Here is a 19902-nt window from a genome sequence, read left to right as displayed (position 1 = left end):
ATTATGTACATTTATCTGTCAGTTTAGAAGTAGAAATGACATTTTAAATCAAGTAACCAACACGTAAGTTGCATATATAGCTAGCTTAAAGTGCAAAATTAATACTTATCTACACATAAGCACAGTGTCTCAAGAAAACAACAAATATGCAATTAATTTGTTATACCTCAATGAAGAATAAATAAAACGTATATTTTTTTCTGTGTATTACGTTGTTTTAAACAATGAATATTATATTTAAAAACAGCGTTTCAGAGAAACTTGCGTCTTTCATCATTCAGTCCGACAGAAGAGTCCTGATATTGAACGAAAGGCCTCTTTGGCAATAAATTATAGAAGACAAACTATATATCTATAGTGGAATTTTAATTTCAGGGTAAATTCTACCATTTTGTTAAATTTCAAAACAATGTGTTACAACAGAAAAAAATATTCACTTTATACCGGAACGATCTGGTCTGGTCTAGTGGTTAATGTGTCAGATTACAGTTCAAAAGGTTCAAGGTTCGATGTGTGGTGTAAAGCTTGAGTTTATAACTCTGGATTCCTTACACCTTTTGTACTTAATCCTGTTTTTCGGGCAAGAATGCCCAAGTCCGTGTATGTGGGGTGTTTTTTATGGTTGCCTTCTTTTTGGTCATTAATTCTAAATTAAGAATGACCATCCATGACAAGGATGCTTCTACGAAGACCATGTTAAGATTATAACTTAATAAAAAAATCCGAAGCCAATACTCTAGCTTCGTGGACTGATTAACATGTAACTAATTGAAACACTTTGTTTAAACAGCACTGTTTGGGTTATCCGTCGCTGTATGTGTGTATGTGACTTTGGTAACAAATATTTCACACTACACACTGACTACGACGTTTTGTAACCTATGTCTGTGTGTCCTTCAACCTATCTATCTGTTATAAACAATTGGTTTAATTGTAGAAAGTCTTCGTTTTTAATTATGTTAAGTAGAAAGTCAGCTTAGTTCTTTACCATTGTTTTACAACACTAGTTCTTTCAGCTGTTGTCCTTTATCTACAAAAGTTCTCACTAGCTGAAGTTAAAGTTTTAATAAACTTAGAACTCAACAAGAACACAATTATGAGAAAAAATATTTCCGTCATGTAAATCTACACTCATTAATTATTTGCTTCTGAGTTTCGTGCAAAGCCGTGCACCAGTGTTCTGCGCAAAGCCGTCTCTAATTATGAACTGATGAGGCTAGAAGGAAGGAAAACAGTCAGCGTAGCCACCTACAACTCTTTGGGGGTACTCTTATCTGACTGCATAGCGGGATTTCACCGTCACGCTTATAATACATCCACAGCTCCAATGCGCGGAGAACTTTTTAAGGCAATGGGTTGCATATCGAGAATATTTGGATTTACAGTCCGACCATGCTAACCAATAGGTCACTCCCAGCTCTGTTAACTTGAGTTTTGTATCAATCACTTGAGAGTTATAAAATAATGAGATTATAAGGAACAAGAGAAAACGTTACAGGATTTCTGGAGTACATAACATGGTCGGGAAATAACAAATGACAAATATAAACAGCGTTCTGATTATTACTATGTTTATTCTAGCCCAGCTGGACTGATGAGCTCTGGTACTGAGTGAAACGCGCCGTCAGCAACAGATATGGCGGATAATGCGTAGTTGAAATACTATCATGCGCTTTTATATTCGAGAAAACAACACTAAGGGATCTAATAACGAATGTAATATTAAGAAATACGGATGACAAATAAAGTTTATTATATAGTGCTTAGTTAGCACTTATCTCTTTAACCTTGAATAAGAAATATAAAAACTATTATCGAATGACTTGAGTAAGAAATATCAACAATATTGTCCTAATGCACGTTTTATAAACTTAAAAACTGAAGTTAAATTTTTCTATTTTACAATAATATATCCAATTATTTTCTCATTAAAATCGCATTTACAGAAGAAGACAGAAACATTGTCTGTCATTGTTTGATAACTTCGCTCTAAACTGAAAAAGTTGCTTTATTTGATGCAATTGTTGTTAATGCTAGGTTTTTGTTTGTTTTTTAAGTTTGGCATATTCACAAACGAAAATGTTTTTGCTTTTGCCAAGTTTCAGTATAAAAGTGGAGCGATGCTGCTATCTGTAGATATAAGTTGTTACTAAAATTATTAGACACATTGAATTCAGATTATGAAAAATTTGCACATCTGTATTGTGATAACCACGAGGATCGAAACCTGGTTATTAGCGATATGAGCCCTCAGATTTATCTCTAATTATCTACATATTTGAGTGGCTGTAAATGTAAATATTTTCTTAAAATTACATGTTTTATCCTTTATCAATAAGTACCATAGTTCTTAGTATGATTGTTTTACTTCTTGTATAACACTAATATAGTTCTGTTCTTCGACCACACGCATTTCTATAATAAAAACTACTACTTAGCAGTGAGTTCAGTTAATCAGTATAAGCGTAGATAGCCCTCGAGTAGTTTTGTGCGGAATTCAAAAACAAAACAAACATTATCAGTATATATTATTTTCGTGTTTCATAAATACGTTTAATTTCTAGTCGTTAGATGGCAATGCAAATCGTTCGTGACTTTTGATTGCACAAACATGATATGTTTCAAAACCATATCTGTAAGAAAAAGTAAATATATAAACAATGATCTGAATAAATATTCACGGTATTAATAAGATCAATAATTTAAGCAACTGACAGATCAGTATACCCGGTATTGATAACTGAGCTTAAAAACACCAATTTCTTAATTATCAAAACAATGCATTATTTAGCAGTCTACTTTTCTTGAAATTTTCAGTGGGACAAAGCCTATCAGCGGTGTGGAAACAATTTTCTTTGACGTTGATCAGGGACCTCCTTGTCTGAGTGCACAGAGTGTATACATATTGTAATTTGTTGATTAACTTTTTTGTTATTATTTATTTAGTTTAACTTTGGACTACTCTATTTAGGTTTAAGAACTGTTTGGTATAAGTTCTACTATTCATTCACACCTGAGCCGACAATGGTCGGCCAGATTTGTCGTCTTGACACAGTCGTTACCGTCTACAGCGAGATTTTGGGTGGCAGTGTTATCGAGTATCTCCATCATTTTGGTATTGGACGTTATATATCAACATTGTCCTCGCTGGTCATAGTGCAGCAGTTGTTAGGATGCAATAATTTGTTCTGAACAGTGTTCCTATCTCGGTCAGACCAGCGGGACAGGACATCAAGTGGATGAAATTATATTCTGCACCCTGATCTTCCATGGATGTTATATGGAGCAAAGTTGTGGCATATTGATAAGTATTTACAAATCTTCATCTAGTGTATCGCTCACAACATCTTACCAGTGAGAGAACGTTTGTATCTGTTAAACATAAGCGCAACTGAGCCATGCTCAAGTGGAATCTGTTGGTCCTGTTCCCAGTTTCGGACCTGATATGAGAATTTTTGGCTCGACTCTTCCGTAGATCCCTGATCTTGGTCAGTACTATACTAAGCCATGTTCACATTCCAGTTCTAAGCTACCTGACTTATACATTTCATTATTTTATCTTTCTTTCTAAACACGTAAACTATCTCATGAGAAATTGAGTTGTCTATGGATGAGTTGCCGTGACCCTTCATGGAATACTGTAGAGGTCAGGTTCCAGTTGTTACTCTGACTAGAAGTAGATAATCAGTTGTTGAGTACTGAAGAATTTTCTCACTGTTGGTATCCTGATGTGTCATCAATTTTTACAATCAGTAACGAGTGGATTACTCTAATACCTTAAATGTGTTTTGGTAGATATTTTGATTTATAACTAAGTAATCACTTCTTACCATTTTTAGTCAATGGTATTGTATATATTTTTCATTATGTTATTTTTTGTACTTTTATCCATATTGTCAGACGTTTATGTTTCGTATTGTCCATTTATTGTGAATAGTTTTATCACAGCTTGATTATAATTGTACCGATTTTGATATCTCATTTCAACTTTGTAACTTATGTAGTTGTTTCCTCAATAAAATTTCAAAAATATACTTTACAACCTAGGTTCTTCCCACTTAATTCTTCTGATCTTATTTCAACTTTGTAACTTATGTAGTTGTTTCCTCAATAACATTTCAAAAATATACTTTACAACCTAGGTTCTTCCCACTTAATTATTCTGATCTCATTTCAACTTTGTAACTTATGTAGTTGTTTCCTCAATAAAATTTCAAAAATTTACTTTACAACCTAGGTTCTTCCCACTTAATTATTCTGACCCTGGCATGTAGTTATCAATTGCATGCACATACAGTGAGTTGGAGTTGAAGCTGGAAAGTGGGGGCTTTGTAAATGCCCTTTTAAAGTTGGTTTAGTGCTCTAGGGTACTTGTACCATCCTGGAGGAACCATTTCATCTGCATGGGCCCCCGATGTAATCCAAAATTATATTAACAAGATATATATTACCTTGCATTATAAAAATATAACAAATGCTCCCTTACTATCCTGCTTCCACGAAATTGTTTTGTTTTTAAAAGGGAAACAAGTGAGAAAAATCTTAGATTTCTAACATTAAATCCAACACCAAGCACTAAAATAACAAACACTTATCTTTTGTTAACCTCAACTTTATTAGATCCGACATACAGTTCAAACCAAAATTTACCACAAGTCATCACACAAGCTTCCACATCCTCCCATGAATCCAAACAAAATAACTTATAAATATACAATTTCAATTGACCACACAGACGAAGAAACCATCTTTACAAAACATTCTTTTATTCACACCAACTACTGTCGAAATATTTCCACACTGGAACAAAAACCTCAAGACTGAACTCAAAAACAAAATTAACACCAATAAATTAAAAAACAACAACATAATATTACGCAGCAGTTTACCATTTATCCCCGACATTGTTTGAAATATAATCAATAGTTGGAGAAAATGTGTCATTAAACATAAAATTCCTGATGATTAACTCATGTTTAAACAACGTTACATAGAAGTACACAATTCCAATGTCATTTGTAAAATAACGTAATAATTGTCCAGAATTTTACACCAGAGAAACCACAAGGGAATTGGAAGTCAGATTCTCTGAACACACTAAGAAAAAAACAAAAGCATCCAATGTTTCTAACCATTGTAACTAAAAAAAAAACAACAGCATATCTCTACAAAACACTGTAATTTTAAACAAAGAACCTAACATCAATAAACGGAAAATAAATTAATCTGTTTTAATTGAACTAAACAGTCCTGCTGTAAACTATGACCCTGGCAACAAGATACGTTTAGTAACCTGTTAGCAGTTCCTTGTCACGTGACCTCTTTGTTCCATGTTGCACGTATATTTCTGTGTCTACTTGTAGCTCATGATAAAACAATTTTGTTCAAACGTTATACATTTATAATACAGTTCTCTTTGTTATTCACTGAAGTTGCTATGTTACAGTGAGACCATTCAAATCTTCCTAACACATACTGATTATCTATATTCGATAATTCTTTGTTAGAAATTTTTCTTGTGGAAGTTTTATCGGTGGCCTTAATCTCACCGATGAGCCACTAGAAGGCGGTGAACTTTGGGGGAAATACTTTTTGAATGAAGTTTCCTGTATCTATATTATAGTTAGATTAAAAATATTAAGTGTTTGAAATGCATCCAAAACATGTAGCACTGGGGGAAAATGAATATTGTATTTAACTGATTTTTTTTAATGCGGCCATAAATAAGAAAAAAAATTATATCTCCGCAACTCTTACGCATTCTTATAAGATGGGCCCAGCATGGCCAAAGCGTGTTAAGGCGTTCGACTCGTAATCCGAGGGTCGGGGGTTCGAATCCCGGTCGCACCAAACATGCTCGCCCTCCCAGCCGTGGGGGCGTTATAATGTGACGGTCAATCCCACTATTCGTTGGTAAAAGAGTAGCCCAAGAGTTGGCGGTGGGTGGTGATGACTAGCTGCCTTCCCTCTAGTCTTACACTGCTAAATTAGGGACGGCTAGCGCAGATAGCCCTCGAGTAGCTTTGCGCGAAATTCAAAACAATTCTTACAAGATGGATTGGAAAGGTGTGGCACATCCCTCACATTAAATTTCAATAGTGCTAAGCCCAAGTATTCAAATTCAAGAGTTAACTCAGTATCAAAGGTTAAATGACTTCTTTTTTTTTATTAAATTCACGTCATAGTATTTACCAGTAATATCTGAACGTTTAATAAGAACATTTTTTCCTTATATATACTGTAGTTAACTTGCGAATTTAATATGAACATTTCAGTATAAATTATTCAGAAGGCGAAAACAGAACAAGTTACATTTTAAAAATTAATAAAACAGTATTATATTTCCACATTATGTCCTATAATATAGTCCCTTCAGCCTCGGATACAGCTGTCAGTTTCCCTAAACTAACCATGTGATTGGACTGTAGTCTATTACTTTGCGCGAATGCGATATCACGCACCATTTGCCAGACTATGACTGCTAGCGTAGGTTTCACTTCTCCCGTGTTGTAACAAAGCCTTCACATGTTAGAAAACTGTCTGAATTGTTGATTTCAACTGATTGTCAAGAAACAATAACACATATCGACACACAAATATAGTAGTAAGAACAACAACACACACCGGCAGTCACGTGAATTTGTTTGAAATGAGTGTATTTGTTTAACCAAGCACTGATTCCTCACACTCGAGTGTTTCTGCTACGAGTTAATCTTGGATCGATCAATTATTCTGTTGTTTCCTTTTCTATTCTATTTCTATGACGTGAAATTCTCGTTAAGGCGATAAGCATTGTTTACCTTTTTCCTATATATATGTTTATATAAAACTACGAATATGTAGTTTTAAAACACAAAGTTCGAAATTTATATTAACCAGTAAAAATCGCTAATTCTCAAGTTTGACTGTGTGGGTATTTGGGTATTGATGTTGTTAAATACCCAGGAGGGTCAGGTACATTTGACCTCTTCCTCCCTCCCGAACGATTATAGCGTCTGTCTTTAGGGTTGTTTTTTTTTTTTGTTTTTTTTTAAAGCTTTGGGCCAGAGTAAAAGTATAACATCATACTCAGGTCCATTTCAGGGCTCAGTCCATGCATGGACGAACAAGAAGTTTTTTTTTTTGTTTTGTTTTTTTTTCCATTTACTTTTTTTTTTGTATTTTTTCTCCTTTTTCTCGATTGTGAGAATGCTACTACTACTTGTAGTAACACAAACACTCACACAGAAAAGAAAGTAATAATAATTATTATTATTCAATACTTGAATAATAATTCAGAAAGAGAAGAAAATAAAAATAATAATAATGATTAAAAAAAGAAAATAATAAATATAAAAATAAAAATAAACAAGGACTAAGTGTCTAGTGCATAGTGGCCAGCTTGTGTTACATTTCTTAAATATATGTTAAAAAATTCTCAAGTCCAGATGAAATCAATGTTATTGAAATTTTGGAAAATTTGAAACTGACCAATCAGAAATCACGCAGCTCTCATCCGCAGACCACACTGAGTCATCAATATATGTTATTTAACATTATTTATACAGATATAACTGATAAACAGATGAAGGAAGTAGATATAAGATCTTATTTATAGTTTCTTTAATACTGCCCGTATAGAACGATTCTAATTTTATTTCACCTGTCTTTATTAGCTGCTATAAACATCTCGGTTTGGTTATGACTAGCTTTAGGCCACTCGTGTAAAAATCGTTGCTGACAACCAGCAGTGGAAGATAAGGCAAAGATAATCGTCTAGCTTGTGATATTGAGGCTTATGACCTGATATAGCTAGACATAAACTAGTTAGGTGTCCTGTCAACTCTAACAATATCAATGGTTCTTGAAGTTGACGATATCACATCGTTTAACACGTGAACAAAAAATCTGTTTTTGGTTAACTATTATTAACTCACGGCCTTTAAAATGGTGAAACACACCGATCCAGAAATATTCTTACACATATTTCCTAACACTAATAATGATACATACAGTAGACACAAACTCTTGGATAGTCTGAACCTCTTACTAGTGACATCTCTTGAAAATATAGTGAAACTTATATTACTTATTTTAACAAATCGTAACTTGCTCACTGAAACTTTTTGTACGCGTAATTCAACAATTAACTTTATAAATAGAATAATAGCGAGTGACTAAGGCTGTAAGATGGCGGTAACTAAATGCCATTCAAAAACAATGTTTTTTTTTTTTAAATCAGGTTTAAAAATAAAAGAAAATAAAGATGAAATATACAAAATATTTACAAATAGAGATTTTAATCGCTACAACAATACCCAGTTACCTGACCATGCCATGTGTCTTGTTCTATACTTTAAAGAAAAACAAAAAACTTCTGATGAAACTTTGTAGAATGGACGGCACCTGCCTGTTGTGGAGACACGTGTAGAAGACGACGTTTCGAAAGTCTTCCGCTTTTCGTCTTCTGAAGTATTAACAATAATACTTGGAATAAGACATAGGTCTCATTACTAGCCATAATACTTGGAATAAAACTTTAGGTCTCATTACTAACAATAATACTTGGAATAAGACGCTAGGCCTCAATATTAATAATAATACTTGGAATAAGACGTTAGGTCTCAATATTAACAATAATACTTGAAATAAGACATCAAGTCTCAATATTAACAATAATACTTGGAATAAGACATCAAGTCTCAATATTAACAATAATACTTGGAATAAGACGTCTGTCTTGGATATTTAAGCTCAATACGTTCCTGTAAACATGTATCTTGAAACAAAATTCTTAATCAAACTATCTTATCCTTGATTTTAATATCATAGTAAAACAAACATAAATACTTTAAATAAGTTGTCCGCTAGGAGACGCTTAATCTATTTCCAGAGATATCAAAATACTTTTATCTTTTTGTACACTGTCTCTACCCAGGGACATCAATATATTGCGGACGGGTACTTTCTCTAGCTTAATCGAAACTCTTCCTGTCACTGGGGTCGGATATTTTTGCTTGTATTTAAATAACCTGTTCTTTTGTAATAGCTGTTTTTAGTCGCCAATAGTTCACACATTCTGCTCCTCTTACTACAGTTTTATAAGATAGCCCTAATAGTTATATACCCAGAAGTTCACAACGGCTGAAAAAATTTGAATCGTCATTATCTATAGTGCAGGATGAAGAACTAGCTATAAAACCGATTCTTCAACACTGATTCCACGCCTTTGTGGGTGATGACCTTATTTCTATAGTTTCTAATGGGGAACCGTTGAGATCTAAGGTTAGGGTCTGACATCATGTTCCCTTCCAGATGTTACCTCTCTATCAGGAAGAATTTCACTCATAGATAAGCGTTCGGAACAGCGTAAATGAAGTGATCTTCGATTTTGTATTAACAAATCAAATCTTTCCTATTATTAAGATAAATAAGGCGGTCGAATTAGTTTCTTCTTTTTTTATGGTATAATTTACAGATTGGAGGTAAGGTTGTTGTGATTGAGTGCGAAATGACCATTGATAAGAAAGTTATGACCAGTGCAAAGTGACCACTGACAAGTTGGTTATTAGTGTTAACTTAAAATAAAAAGCAAGCTACCTGCTAAGAACGATATTAAAACTGTCTATATAATGATGGTTAGTAAGATATAAGGAGACAATTGGTGAAACATGGCTGAGGATGAATAGACGACAGTTTCTATGTACTCCCTATATTTGTTTGTTTGTGATCTTAAAATATTTGACATAAATTCAACATGAACAACTTGTTTTATGTTTTAGGAGTATTCAGATGTACGAAGCAAATATTTTGGATTATTTAAAACAAAAGTGGTGGTCTCACCCCTTCGAATGTCTCACGACTTCATCTGGTTACGGAAGCTTAGACATTCATTTAGTGATTCTGCCATTCATTATTCTCCTAACAGTCACAGGTCCTGTCATCTTGTGTCTGATAGTTGAACTAATAGTTGATCAATGGAAAGAGAAAAAATACCGACATTAGTGGGAAACATATTCAACCTGAATAAACATATTTATTAATAAGATGAAGTTACTACATGTTAATGAAAATATATATAATTAGAGATTTGATCAGAAACTACAATTGTCTAATACATTAAAGATACAAGTAACGAAAGTTCTTGGGTTCTGCCTGGTATAGCTACTTCCTCCCCCGAGCAGATACTGGTCAGTTGGACAAAAATTTTGTAAATCACCTTGAATTATAGTAAGTGCATGAGGGTTATTATCAACTGTTTGTTTATTTTTTAATTTTGCGCAAAGCTACACAAGAACTATCTGCGCTAGCCGTCCCTAATTTAGCAGTGTAAGACTAGAGGAAGGCAGCTAGTCATCACCACCTATCGCCAACTCTTAGGCTACTTTTTTACCAACAAATAGTGGGATTGACCATAACATTATAACTTTCCCATGGCTGAAATGGCAAGCATGTTTTGTGTGACGGGGATTCGAACCCGTGACCCTCAGATTACGAGTTGAGTGCCTTAACCACGTGGCCATGCCGGGCCCTATTTTCAACTGAATCACATGTATAATAAAGCGCGATTGAAGAAAACGATCTTGATATAAAGGTAGATAAGTCAATTAAGCCATAGAGATAGTACTTTATTGGCACTTGCAAAACTAAGATAATTTGAAGGTGTAGATATAAACATATTCACTACGATTCAAAAAACTGGTAATTATCTCTTTATACAAATTGCTAGTCAAATATCAGTCGGAACGTTGTTTGCCATATTCTGAAGCTAATATAACAATTTTTAGATTTGGAACAGACAAACAAAGTTCCAGTTAAAACACTTTTAATTTCTCAACAAGATGAAAAATTTATGAATAAGTTACCATAGGAAATTATGAAGACCAACAATTTATGAAAGATCAAAGAATAATTTCCTGAAAAATAAAGGGGGAATTAAAGTTTTTACCATTTCTCAAAGAGGTTTGATACGCAAGCATATTGTATGTTTCCTATATGATATACAAACATGTCGTATGTTTCCTACTTGCTTTAGGTCTAGAGAAAAATTTTAACTCGTTTTTTAGTTAGTTATTTGCGGTTTGAGCTTAATCACGCAATCCACAAGTCGTTGAAATTAAAATTGTCTTGTAGATTGTAGTTGTTCTGTCTCTTTATTCTATATAGTGCATCGTATCTATTTCAGTCAAAAGAATATTGCGGCAACATGACACTTGGGCTGAAAGTACGAGTAACTGTAATATCCTTGCTGGCCGAATTGACGTTGACTGAATATTTCAGTCGACTAATACTATAAGAGAATAAAGGCCACTGAGTTACGCTGCCGATTGAACAAATGTTGAAGAAGGTTCAGAGAAGGTTTACGAGGATGATACCTGGAATGAAAAGGTACTTATATGCAGACAGGATAAATAGAGAGGGTGGATCTGACTGAAATATTTACAATTGTCAAAAGAACTGATAATGTTGATGGATTATCTTTTATTGTATTTAATTGTGAAAATGGTACGACAAGGAGACATAAATATGAATTTTGGCAGGGTAAGAGTCATTTTTAGCTAAAACTTCTTCTTTTCTCCAACAGGGTGATTGGCTTTTAAATTTTTTTTTTTCAGATGCAGTGGATGTTGTTAATTTGGGAAAGTCTAAGAGAAGGCTTGATAAATGTTTGAGTGCTAAATGTTAGCTTTGAGCGTTTTATTTTCATTTTAAAGTTTAGTTCAGTGGATGGGATAGCCTAGATGGGTTTATGGTTCCTTGCTGTCCATAAATTATATATATATATATATAAATTATATGCATGTTATTAGACTGTTTAACTATCTAATACTTGTCAAAAAATACGTTTCCACCTGAAATTACCTCACAGTGAAAGCCCTGTAAGGAATCAAACGGTCTTTAGTTATTTGAGAGTTATTTGTCAAGACATACATTCACGCGCATAAAAATATTTTATCCCTTTAAAAAAAATTAATATATATAAAATCATTATATGCGATTTTTTGTTGAAACAGTTATTCCAAAATGATTTTTCATGAAAGAAGGTTAACATTATAATAAACTACAAAAGTTGAGTACTTTCGAAAAAATAGTAAAGCAAGAATAATTCTATATTAAAATAATTTATATTTTATCAAAGCTGGTATACACATTGTAAATTAATAGATGTCACTGTAAAATTATTGTTAGATTGTATGTGAAGTGCAATGCAAATAGAGTTTGTGTTCAAAGGAAATTGTACTGTTGTGAGTGCAGTATGAGTACAAAATGGGAATAAAAGATACGTAACCGCTTTAATCGTTGAGTATTTTAAACTTTTATGTTTTATTGTGGGTGTCATCTATTTAAGTGGTACGTTACTAAATCACAACAACACCAGAACTCCACGGTATTTAAACTATTAACTTTAAAAAATTAAGTTATATTTAGAGTTAGAAATGTAATTTAATTAATTTAAATTATAATAACAGTATTACTATTAGTATGTGATATCATTCAGTCTTTTTAGTTATTATCACGTTTTTCTTTGTAAAATAATGATTTTTATCGCTTGATTTATCACTGACATTTATTAAGTGATACAAAATTATCCTTTTATAACCCAGCATGTTTGTCAGTGAAAAAAAAGAAACAACTGAGTGTAAACAGTTACACAGATTTTATTTGTTTTAAATAGTTTTGTTAATTTTCTGAAGAATGTTTTCTAAGCTTTTCTTTCTAATGTATTATTTCACTGATAAGTTATTTAGTGCTATTTTATATTATTATAACTTTATAAAAGAACTGCATTGCTTAAACTTGTTTGGTTAAGTAGTGGCTTGTATAGAGAACCTATAGGACTTGTTGAAAAACCTTGTTTTTGGGATACATTTTAAATACTTCTGTGTAAAGAATTTGAAAGATGTATTGCAGATATACTCAGTCTCAAAACATACCAATAAACAATTATTTAACAAAAAAAAACGCATCATCAACCAAATCCATAAACTTGAAAGCTTGATGTAAGTCAAAACAATCTAATAAATATTTGTTTTTGTAATAAATCTTAACTATCATATTAGGCTCATTGAACCAATACTAGTTCCTGTAATTTTTGATACAACTAAATATATTTCTGAATTTATAATAATGAAAGTGTATATTATTTATAAGTGTTAATTAAAAGAATAAAAGTTATGTCTCTAAAAAATATTAATTCAAAGCTGTTTCAGTTTTCTCAAAATTGTATTTGTTTGATATGACATAATGGGAGAGTTAAAATATTTGATGTTTTTACTATGATTATCTAAATTTTTTATATGCATACATACACTTAAAAAACAAGCAGAAGTATCTGTCCTCACTGATGGGAAAAGTTAAGTTAATCTATTAATTTAAGTTATATCATGGACTTTAAAAAGGTTAATTTTGTTGCAGTGTTGATTTCACAAAGAACCAAAACTATGAGCTACTTGTACCACTTGTCACAAAATTGTAAGGCATTTCAGTTGTGCTGAGAGCCACTCAACGCTAACATATGGTAAATCTACATCTATATTCTTTATGTTATATTAGATTTTGAAATTTGAATGATACTGTGGTTACTTCCTAACTTAATGTAGAATATTCTGCTTGCAAAATAAAATTCAGTATCAACATTATTTATGTCTGAACTTTACTGTAATTTCAAAAGTGAATGTTGAGGTTTACCTGAATGAACAGCTTTTCAAATGGGAAACAGATGAACACTCAGAAGATACCATGGTTTGCAATGTATATATAAAACACCTCAATATTTTTTTTTAATTATGTGTTTATTTTATTTGAAACAACAGTTACAGCAATTACAATATTTTATAAGTTCACATTAAAAAACAGTTGTTGGAACTTTTAAAAAGTTGCATCTTTCACTGTGGTCATTCACAAAAATATACAATGAAACAGAAAAACTTAAGACTGAACTATTTTGAACATTAGTAAATGCTTTGGAATCATATAGTCACGTACTGCTTGTTTTGATTGCTGCTAACACAGAACCTATTTTAAACTGTATGTAACTGGAGTGGTCTTGCATAGTTGCTGATGAAACAAGGTACATGTAGTTTTCATTCTAGACTTTTCAGATTTATATGTGTGTGTGTTCAAAGCTCTATAAAGATAAATTAGAACATTTCAAACCTACATGAAAATTGTTTGATATATTTTTCTACAGTGGTTTCCTGTAGTAAAGTTGATAGGACTTGGCATTTTCATTGATTTGTGCAATAGTACAGTTAAACAAAGGTAACATGCTGTCATAGGTGCAAATAGTGAAGGATTCCGTGCACAACACAACTCAGAATCTAACTCCAAAAATAAAGCCAGTGAATATTAATGAAACAAAATTGTGTTTACTGAATTTTATAGTCACATTTGAAACTCATTAACAAGAATAATTTCATTATACACACGTATGTATGTATGTAGTTAATATCTTATTTATTACATCCATGCATTGTTAAAAAAAAGTACTAATTTAACATGCATAATAATTTTGATGGTGTTTTATATATAATATACATGTATTGTTTGAATTTATTTTCTGTGTATGTATATATCTATGTATGCTGGAGATTCTCCATCCTTCAGAGCATCAAAATGTTCCTTAATAATTCTGTTCCTATTTACCTATTACAACTTTACCATCTTAGTAAGTGAAAACCTTGCCCTACAAATTAAGCAGTTATTTATGTGTGAATTTGTTTTAGGTAAACATTTAACATTATGTTCTTGTATGTTTATGTGTATATGAACATATTATAGTTATTGACGTGCAAGCTTGACCAGATTCTCCATCCTTCAGAGCATCAAAATGTTCCTGAATAATTCTGTTCCTACTTATCTATTACAGCTTTACCATCTTAGTAAGTGGAAATTTTGTCATGAAAATTAAGCAGTTATTTATGTGTGAATTTGTTTTAGGTAAACATTTAACATTATGCTGTTGTACGTTTATGTGTATATGAACATATTATAGTTATTGATGTGCAAGCTTGTCCAAAAATTTAAACTTATTGAATATGTTTTTCTATATATACTTGCATTTAACATGTACCAGATATGTATATTTGTATTAACAGAGTGATTAGTATGTGAAATAAGTTACTGTTGAATGTAGTGGAGACTTAACACTTTATAAGAGTTGAATAGAGAAACAAACAATTTCCTGAAAAATTCTCTGTATGTTTACAGAGATAGTCTGGAAGTACCAAATGACCCACAATGTCATCTTAAATATGGTACTGTATATTTGTAATATATTTACTTACAAGACAGATAATCTTCATGCATTAAGAAATTGTTCTGTCGTGTTTAGACACTAACTTTAACAATAACAAACAAGTTACAAACACAGTGAATAATTTTGATTTAGTTGTATATCTTTATAAATGTACGTGATAAATCATAGAGGGATTTTGTTTTCTCAATTGGTACATTTTATCTGTAGTATGTGTACATTTTGTTCAGTTAATATACATTAGTGTAGTATATTAACTGAACAAAATGTACAGAAGAAATGTCCACTTTTCAAAAGTGCTTGGGTTAGAGGGTTTTTATCATTTTATACTTAAAATTGTGGCATATATGGTGTTCACTATTTTTGGCTTAGTTGTTAAAGTAATATGAAATGCTTTTCAAATAGATACCTTGTTTCTTAAGATAGTTTGTTAAGAAATAAGGTATGATACATATGAAATATTGAAGAAAACATTTATGTTATTTACTTATCTGTATCCCCACATCTTTTCATTGTGTGATTTTTGCTATGTAGTGAGATGAGGAAAGGTTTCTGAAGTTAACATTTTCCTCACTTGTGAATGTGTTTTGGTCCTCTCCACAACTATCATCCTTCCTCCTCAACTTCCAGTTGTTTTTGGTTCACCTCAAGAATGCATCATTCTTCAAATGCTGAGATTCATGAGGATTACTGTGTGTCACGGATGTGTTGCCCTCTTATTGTTGAAGAACTATAATGATTGCTGCATGTTAGTATGTGTAGGGGTGGTAGCCCACTTAAGACTTGTTAAATGTGCAAAATCTTACGGAAGTGGTGTGAAGTAATCGCATAAAAAGAAAACATTCTTGAATTTGCTGAAACTCTGATTGTATCACACTGCAACATGGAACTTTGCTAGTCTAATGGATTCTAGTAGCCATTTGTAGCATGTAACAGAGAGTTAAGGCTTTTGTCTCTGAAACACAAGGAAATAATTTTATTATAACTTCCAAGCATGTAACAAACATAGGTATCTGCAGGGAGGGGACATTTGTCCCTTCCTCCAGAAAATGAGAAATATAGTTTTTTATTCATTCAGCATTGGTAAATGACTTGTTTATTTCACAATACTTTGCTCTCCAATCCCTGGAAACATTTCTGCAGACACCAATGGTTTTATATATAACACAAATTAACCATTTTGTTTAATATTTATTAAACGAGAATGACTGAATAAAACAATAACTATTAATATATATATATTTTACATGTTTTGCAGCAAACCTTGAGACCCCAGATATTCTATTAGCAGTTGGATTAGGATTAGTTGTGTCCTTGTTCACATGGATGGTTGTCTACCTAGACAGCAGCCAGCCTGGAGTTGAGCCTCCTTCTCCACTTTCTCCCAGAAAAATCAGGTCTCTTTGTAGTTGTCTGTTCATGAAGAATCTATTTTCAGGGGTTTTAGTTCATGTGTTTTAAAGTTTACTCATGATACTAACTTTTATGAATATGTTTCAGATGACTAGTAAAATTTGTGAGTATAAAGTGATAATTGTTGTTCGTAAAGTGAGATAACTGATTCATAATTTGAGTCACACTTTAAAGTTATACTTATCAAGTTATTGTGCTGCACTGATACAAGTTAGACAATTGTATACTTGGTTAATGAAAACAGTAAATTAACATGTAGTCCACGAGCAATATGGAGTACGTTATTTGAAAACTTACAAAATATTTGAATAAAGAACACGAGGAATTTATCAAAATATGGAAGCATAATCTCCTAAAATTGTAAAACTTGAAAATAACCAAGTTATATGTTGTAGAAAGGAGAAATAAAAGATTCAAGTATGAAAGGGAATTAGAATATATATTTACAAAGTAAACATTGTATTTTAGGAGTGTTTTTCAGTAGCCTAATATATTTGCTTTAAAACTGTAGTTTATTGTAATATATTAGTGGAAGGTCTTTTTCTTAGACTTACATGTACTGAAATGAAGATCATTTATACATAATAAGTATTTTTATGTCAGTAAGTATTTTTTAATAGAATAACTGAAAGCTCTGAAATACCAGGATCTTATGAACATCTACATGCCAATTGGATTTTCTTTGTGTCATCTTATTAAAGCATACATGTGCATTTTAAATTGTTATCTTAAATGTTTGTGATACAAAATTAAAAATATTAAGTTATGTGTTAAATTTCTTAACTTAAAATTTGAAATTTATTCTCCTCTTCAGGATGTCTTCTGGACACTCATATCATATTGGATATATTATGGCTGTTGTAAATGGATTTTTGTTCTCAGCTCTTGCACTGACCTGGTGAGAAATGTGGCACTGTAGGTGCCAGTCAAAAAGTGGCCACTTTATTAGAGGTGAAAGCTTGATTTTTTAAATTGCTCTGGCTGTCTTGTTTACAAAACACAACATTCTAAAAAATCTACTGTAAGAAACTTAAAAAGGGATATCGTATGAATTTATCAGTTGGTATAAACTTACTCATTTACTGCATTCAAAAAACTGTTATGAACAGTTCTCTAAAAGTTGATTTCCAGTGGATAAATCACATACGTATTAGAGCACACGTTGGTTGGAGCCATCTTCTATTTCCAGCTATTAACATTGTTCAGTTTTTTGGCCAAAGATTTTTAAAAATTAGGTTGAAAAAGAGAACCCCAAACTTGCAAAAAAAAAAGGTTTGAAAAACAAATGATTGTATGTGGCTATTTTGTTAATTTTTTATTCTTTTAACTTGATGTAGTTACTTGTTTATAGTTATTTTTTATAATATTTTTAATATATAGTACATTTGTAACAAGAGAATTGTGGTTTTGAAAATTTCAAATTGGTTCAGTTTTTTTCTTCTTATTTAAGGCTAACTGGTAACATTAGGAAAAATATTTATTATCTACGTAAATAGAGGAAAAATACTGAACAAACCCTAAATAGTATCAGTAGGTCTTTAATGTAACAGTTATTGTTATTTTGAGAGACTTTTCATTATATTATTTGTATTTTGTTTTTTTAACTGAAAACAACAGCAACAAAGATGCTATATTTTTGTGATGGTTTTTAATGAAAATAAAATGCAGCTGTAAGTTTTTATTAAATAGTAATATACAGCTATTTGTAATAAAATAAATTGCATAAACTTTAACTTGGATCAAGTCACAAGATTATTAACAAAGTACAATGAAACCATTCTTCAATATTGTATGAATACTGTATTGATTATATAGCAACACTAATAAAACATGTCATTGGTTTGGAATTGTAGTCATGGTTTTCCAACAGTTTGGCATGTTTTTGTCTTAAGTGATCAGTTGTTTCCTCAATTTTTTTTGTTCAGAAGTGGGACTGTAAATAACCAAGTTTTTATTAACTACTGAAAGATAAATGGTAACTTTGACATAACTATAGAATAGGTTCTAATATTTCTCATTTATGTAATTTTTCTGCAGTAAACTTGCTAAAGTCACTGTTTTTCTTCTATACAAAAAATGTGCTTTCAATTGCCCTTTCGATCATGTCAGTTGTTCATTCATTCTTATCAGTTGCAGAAGAAGTAAAACAGCTGGCCAGAGTTCCTAAACTGTCGCACACTGTGATCAGACATCAGTATTTGACTTGTAAAATGTATAATTTGTGTTATTTCAAAATTTATTATTGGATAACCTGAACTACGTGAAATTTTTGAATTAGTATAACAAATTTTCGTTATTTGAATGTTCTCATAATATATCACATTAATGCTTATCTTATTGGCATTGTTTAAATAGCCATGTATTATGGCTGAGGGCATGAAGAGCTGTCAGTAATAATAAACATATACACATTTTGATATTAATATATACCAGTATAACTTTAGGCCTAGATGTAGATATCGAGGTGTAGTTAGAGTGACATTAATATAAATTAGTACAAGTTTAGGTCTAGATGCAGGTATAGAAGTGTAGTTTCTGTGATATTAATATAAATTAGTATAAAACGGTAGATGGTATGGTGCAGCTAATTTGCTGGATTGCATATGGCCAGTTGTTCAGAATTAGGGACAGCAGTAAGATAGCTTTAGTAGCTTTTCCATAGACACAAGATGCAAATAGAAATACATTTTTTCTTTTATTATGCATCTCACAGATATTTTAAAAAACTTGTTTTATTTATGAATAATGAGTTATATATTTAGTAACTGATTTTTATGTGTGAATGAAAGAAATCCTAATTCAGATTTTAAATATTAGTATCTACACATGTATAAAAAATTATGTAATTTAAAAATTTGGAAGTTTTAACAGAAATAAAAGATTTTGAGTTGTTTTGTTTTTCAGTTTGATGATAGTCATGATTGTAATGTAGTTGCTTGACTGAAACCTGTACAAAATTTATTCTAAGTGAATTTGAGTTGTCACAGTATAGCTTTAAACCAATGATAACATACAATAAAATTTACATTTAGTGACAGATAAAGCTTTGAAAGAAACAGTTACTTCTTAACTGTTACTAACAATAAAAATGAAGTGTACATGAGAAATATTTAAGATAATGTTGCATGATTTAAACAAAAGTTAGTTACTAAATGTTTATATATATATATATATTGAAAAACAGAGATGAGCACACCTACCTATTAATTTTATTCTAGTAGTTTATAGTAGCATGTTTCTCATGTACTCTATAT

The 19902-nt window shown here is 31.5% G+C and overlaps 1 protein-coding gene across 9 annotated transcripts in view; it reads left to right on the top strand.

The window, feature by feature from the left end:
- LOC143233624 (ADP-ribosylation factor-like protein 6-interacting protein 6) overlaps positions 1 to 19546 on the top strand; it is a 42817-nt gene extending 23271 nt beyond the window's left edge. Inside the window, exons 1-5 of one of the 9 annotated variants that reach the window (XM_076470031.1) lie at positions 12149 to 12278; positions 13396 to 13498; positions 14761 to 14861; positions 16494 to 16632; positions 17463 to 19546. In XM_076470031.1, the coding sequence (XP_076326146.1) occupies positions 14810 to 14861; positions 16494 to 16632; positions 17463 to 17550 (279 nt within the window). In that variant the 5' untranslated portion in view covers positions 12149 to 12278; positions 13396 to 13498; positions 14761 to 14809 and the 3' untranslated portion in view covers positions 17551 to 19546. Of the gene's footprint in view, positions 1 to 11189; positions 11368 to 12139; positions 12368 to 12400; positions 12981 to 13395; positions 13499 to 14760; positions 14862 to 16493; positions 16633 to 17462 lie in introns of those variants that run through there. The other 8 variants (XM_076470029.1, XM_076470030.1, XM_076470032.1 and 5 more) reach the window with 8 other exon arrangements.
- Positions 19547 to 19902: the final 356 nt, after the last annotated feature.

Source organism: Tachypleus tridentatus, chromosome 12 (assembly GCF_004210375.1).
Source record: "Tachypleus tridentatus isolate NWPU-2018 chromosome 12, ASM421037v1, whole genome shotgun sequence".
NCBI classification, from domain to species: domain Eukaryota; kingdom Metazoa; phylum Arthropoda; class Merostomata; order Xiphosura; family Limulidae; genus Tachypleus; species Tachypleus tridentatus.
Note: the sequence above shows the minus strand (reverse complement) of the source record. Positions and strands in the feature narration are given on the sequence as shown.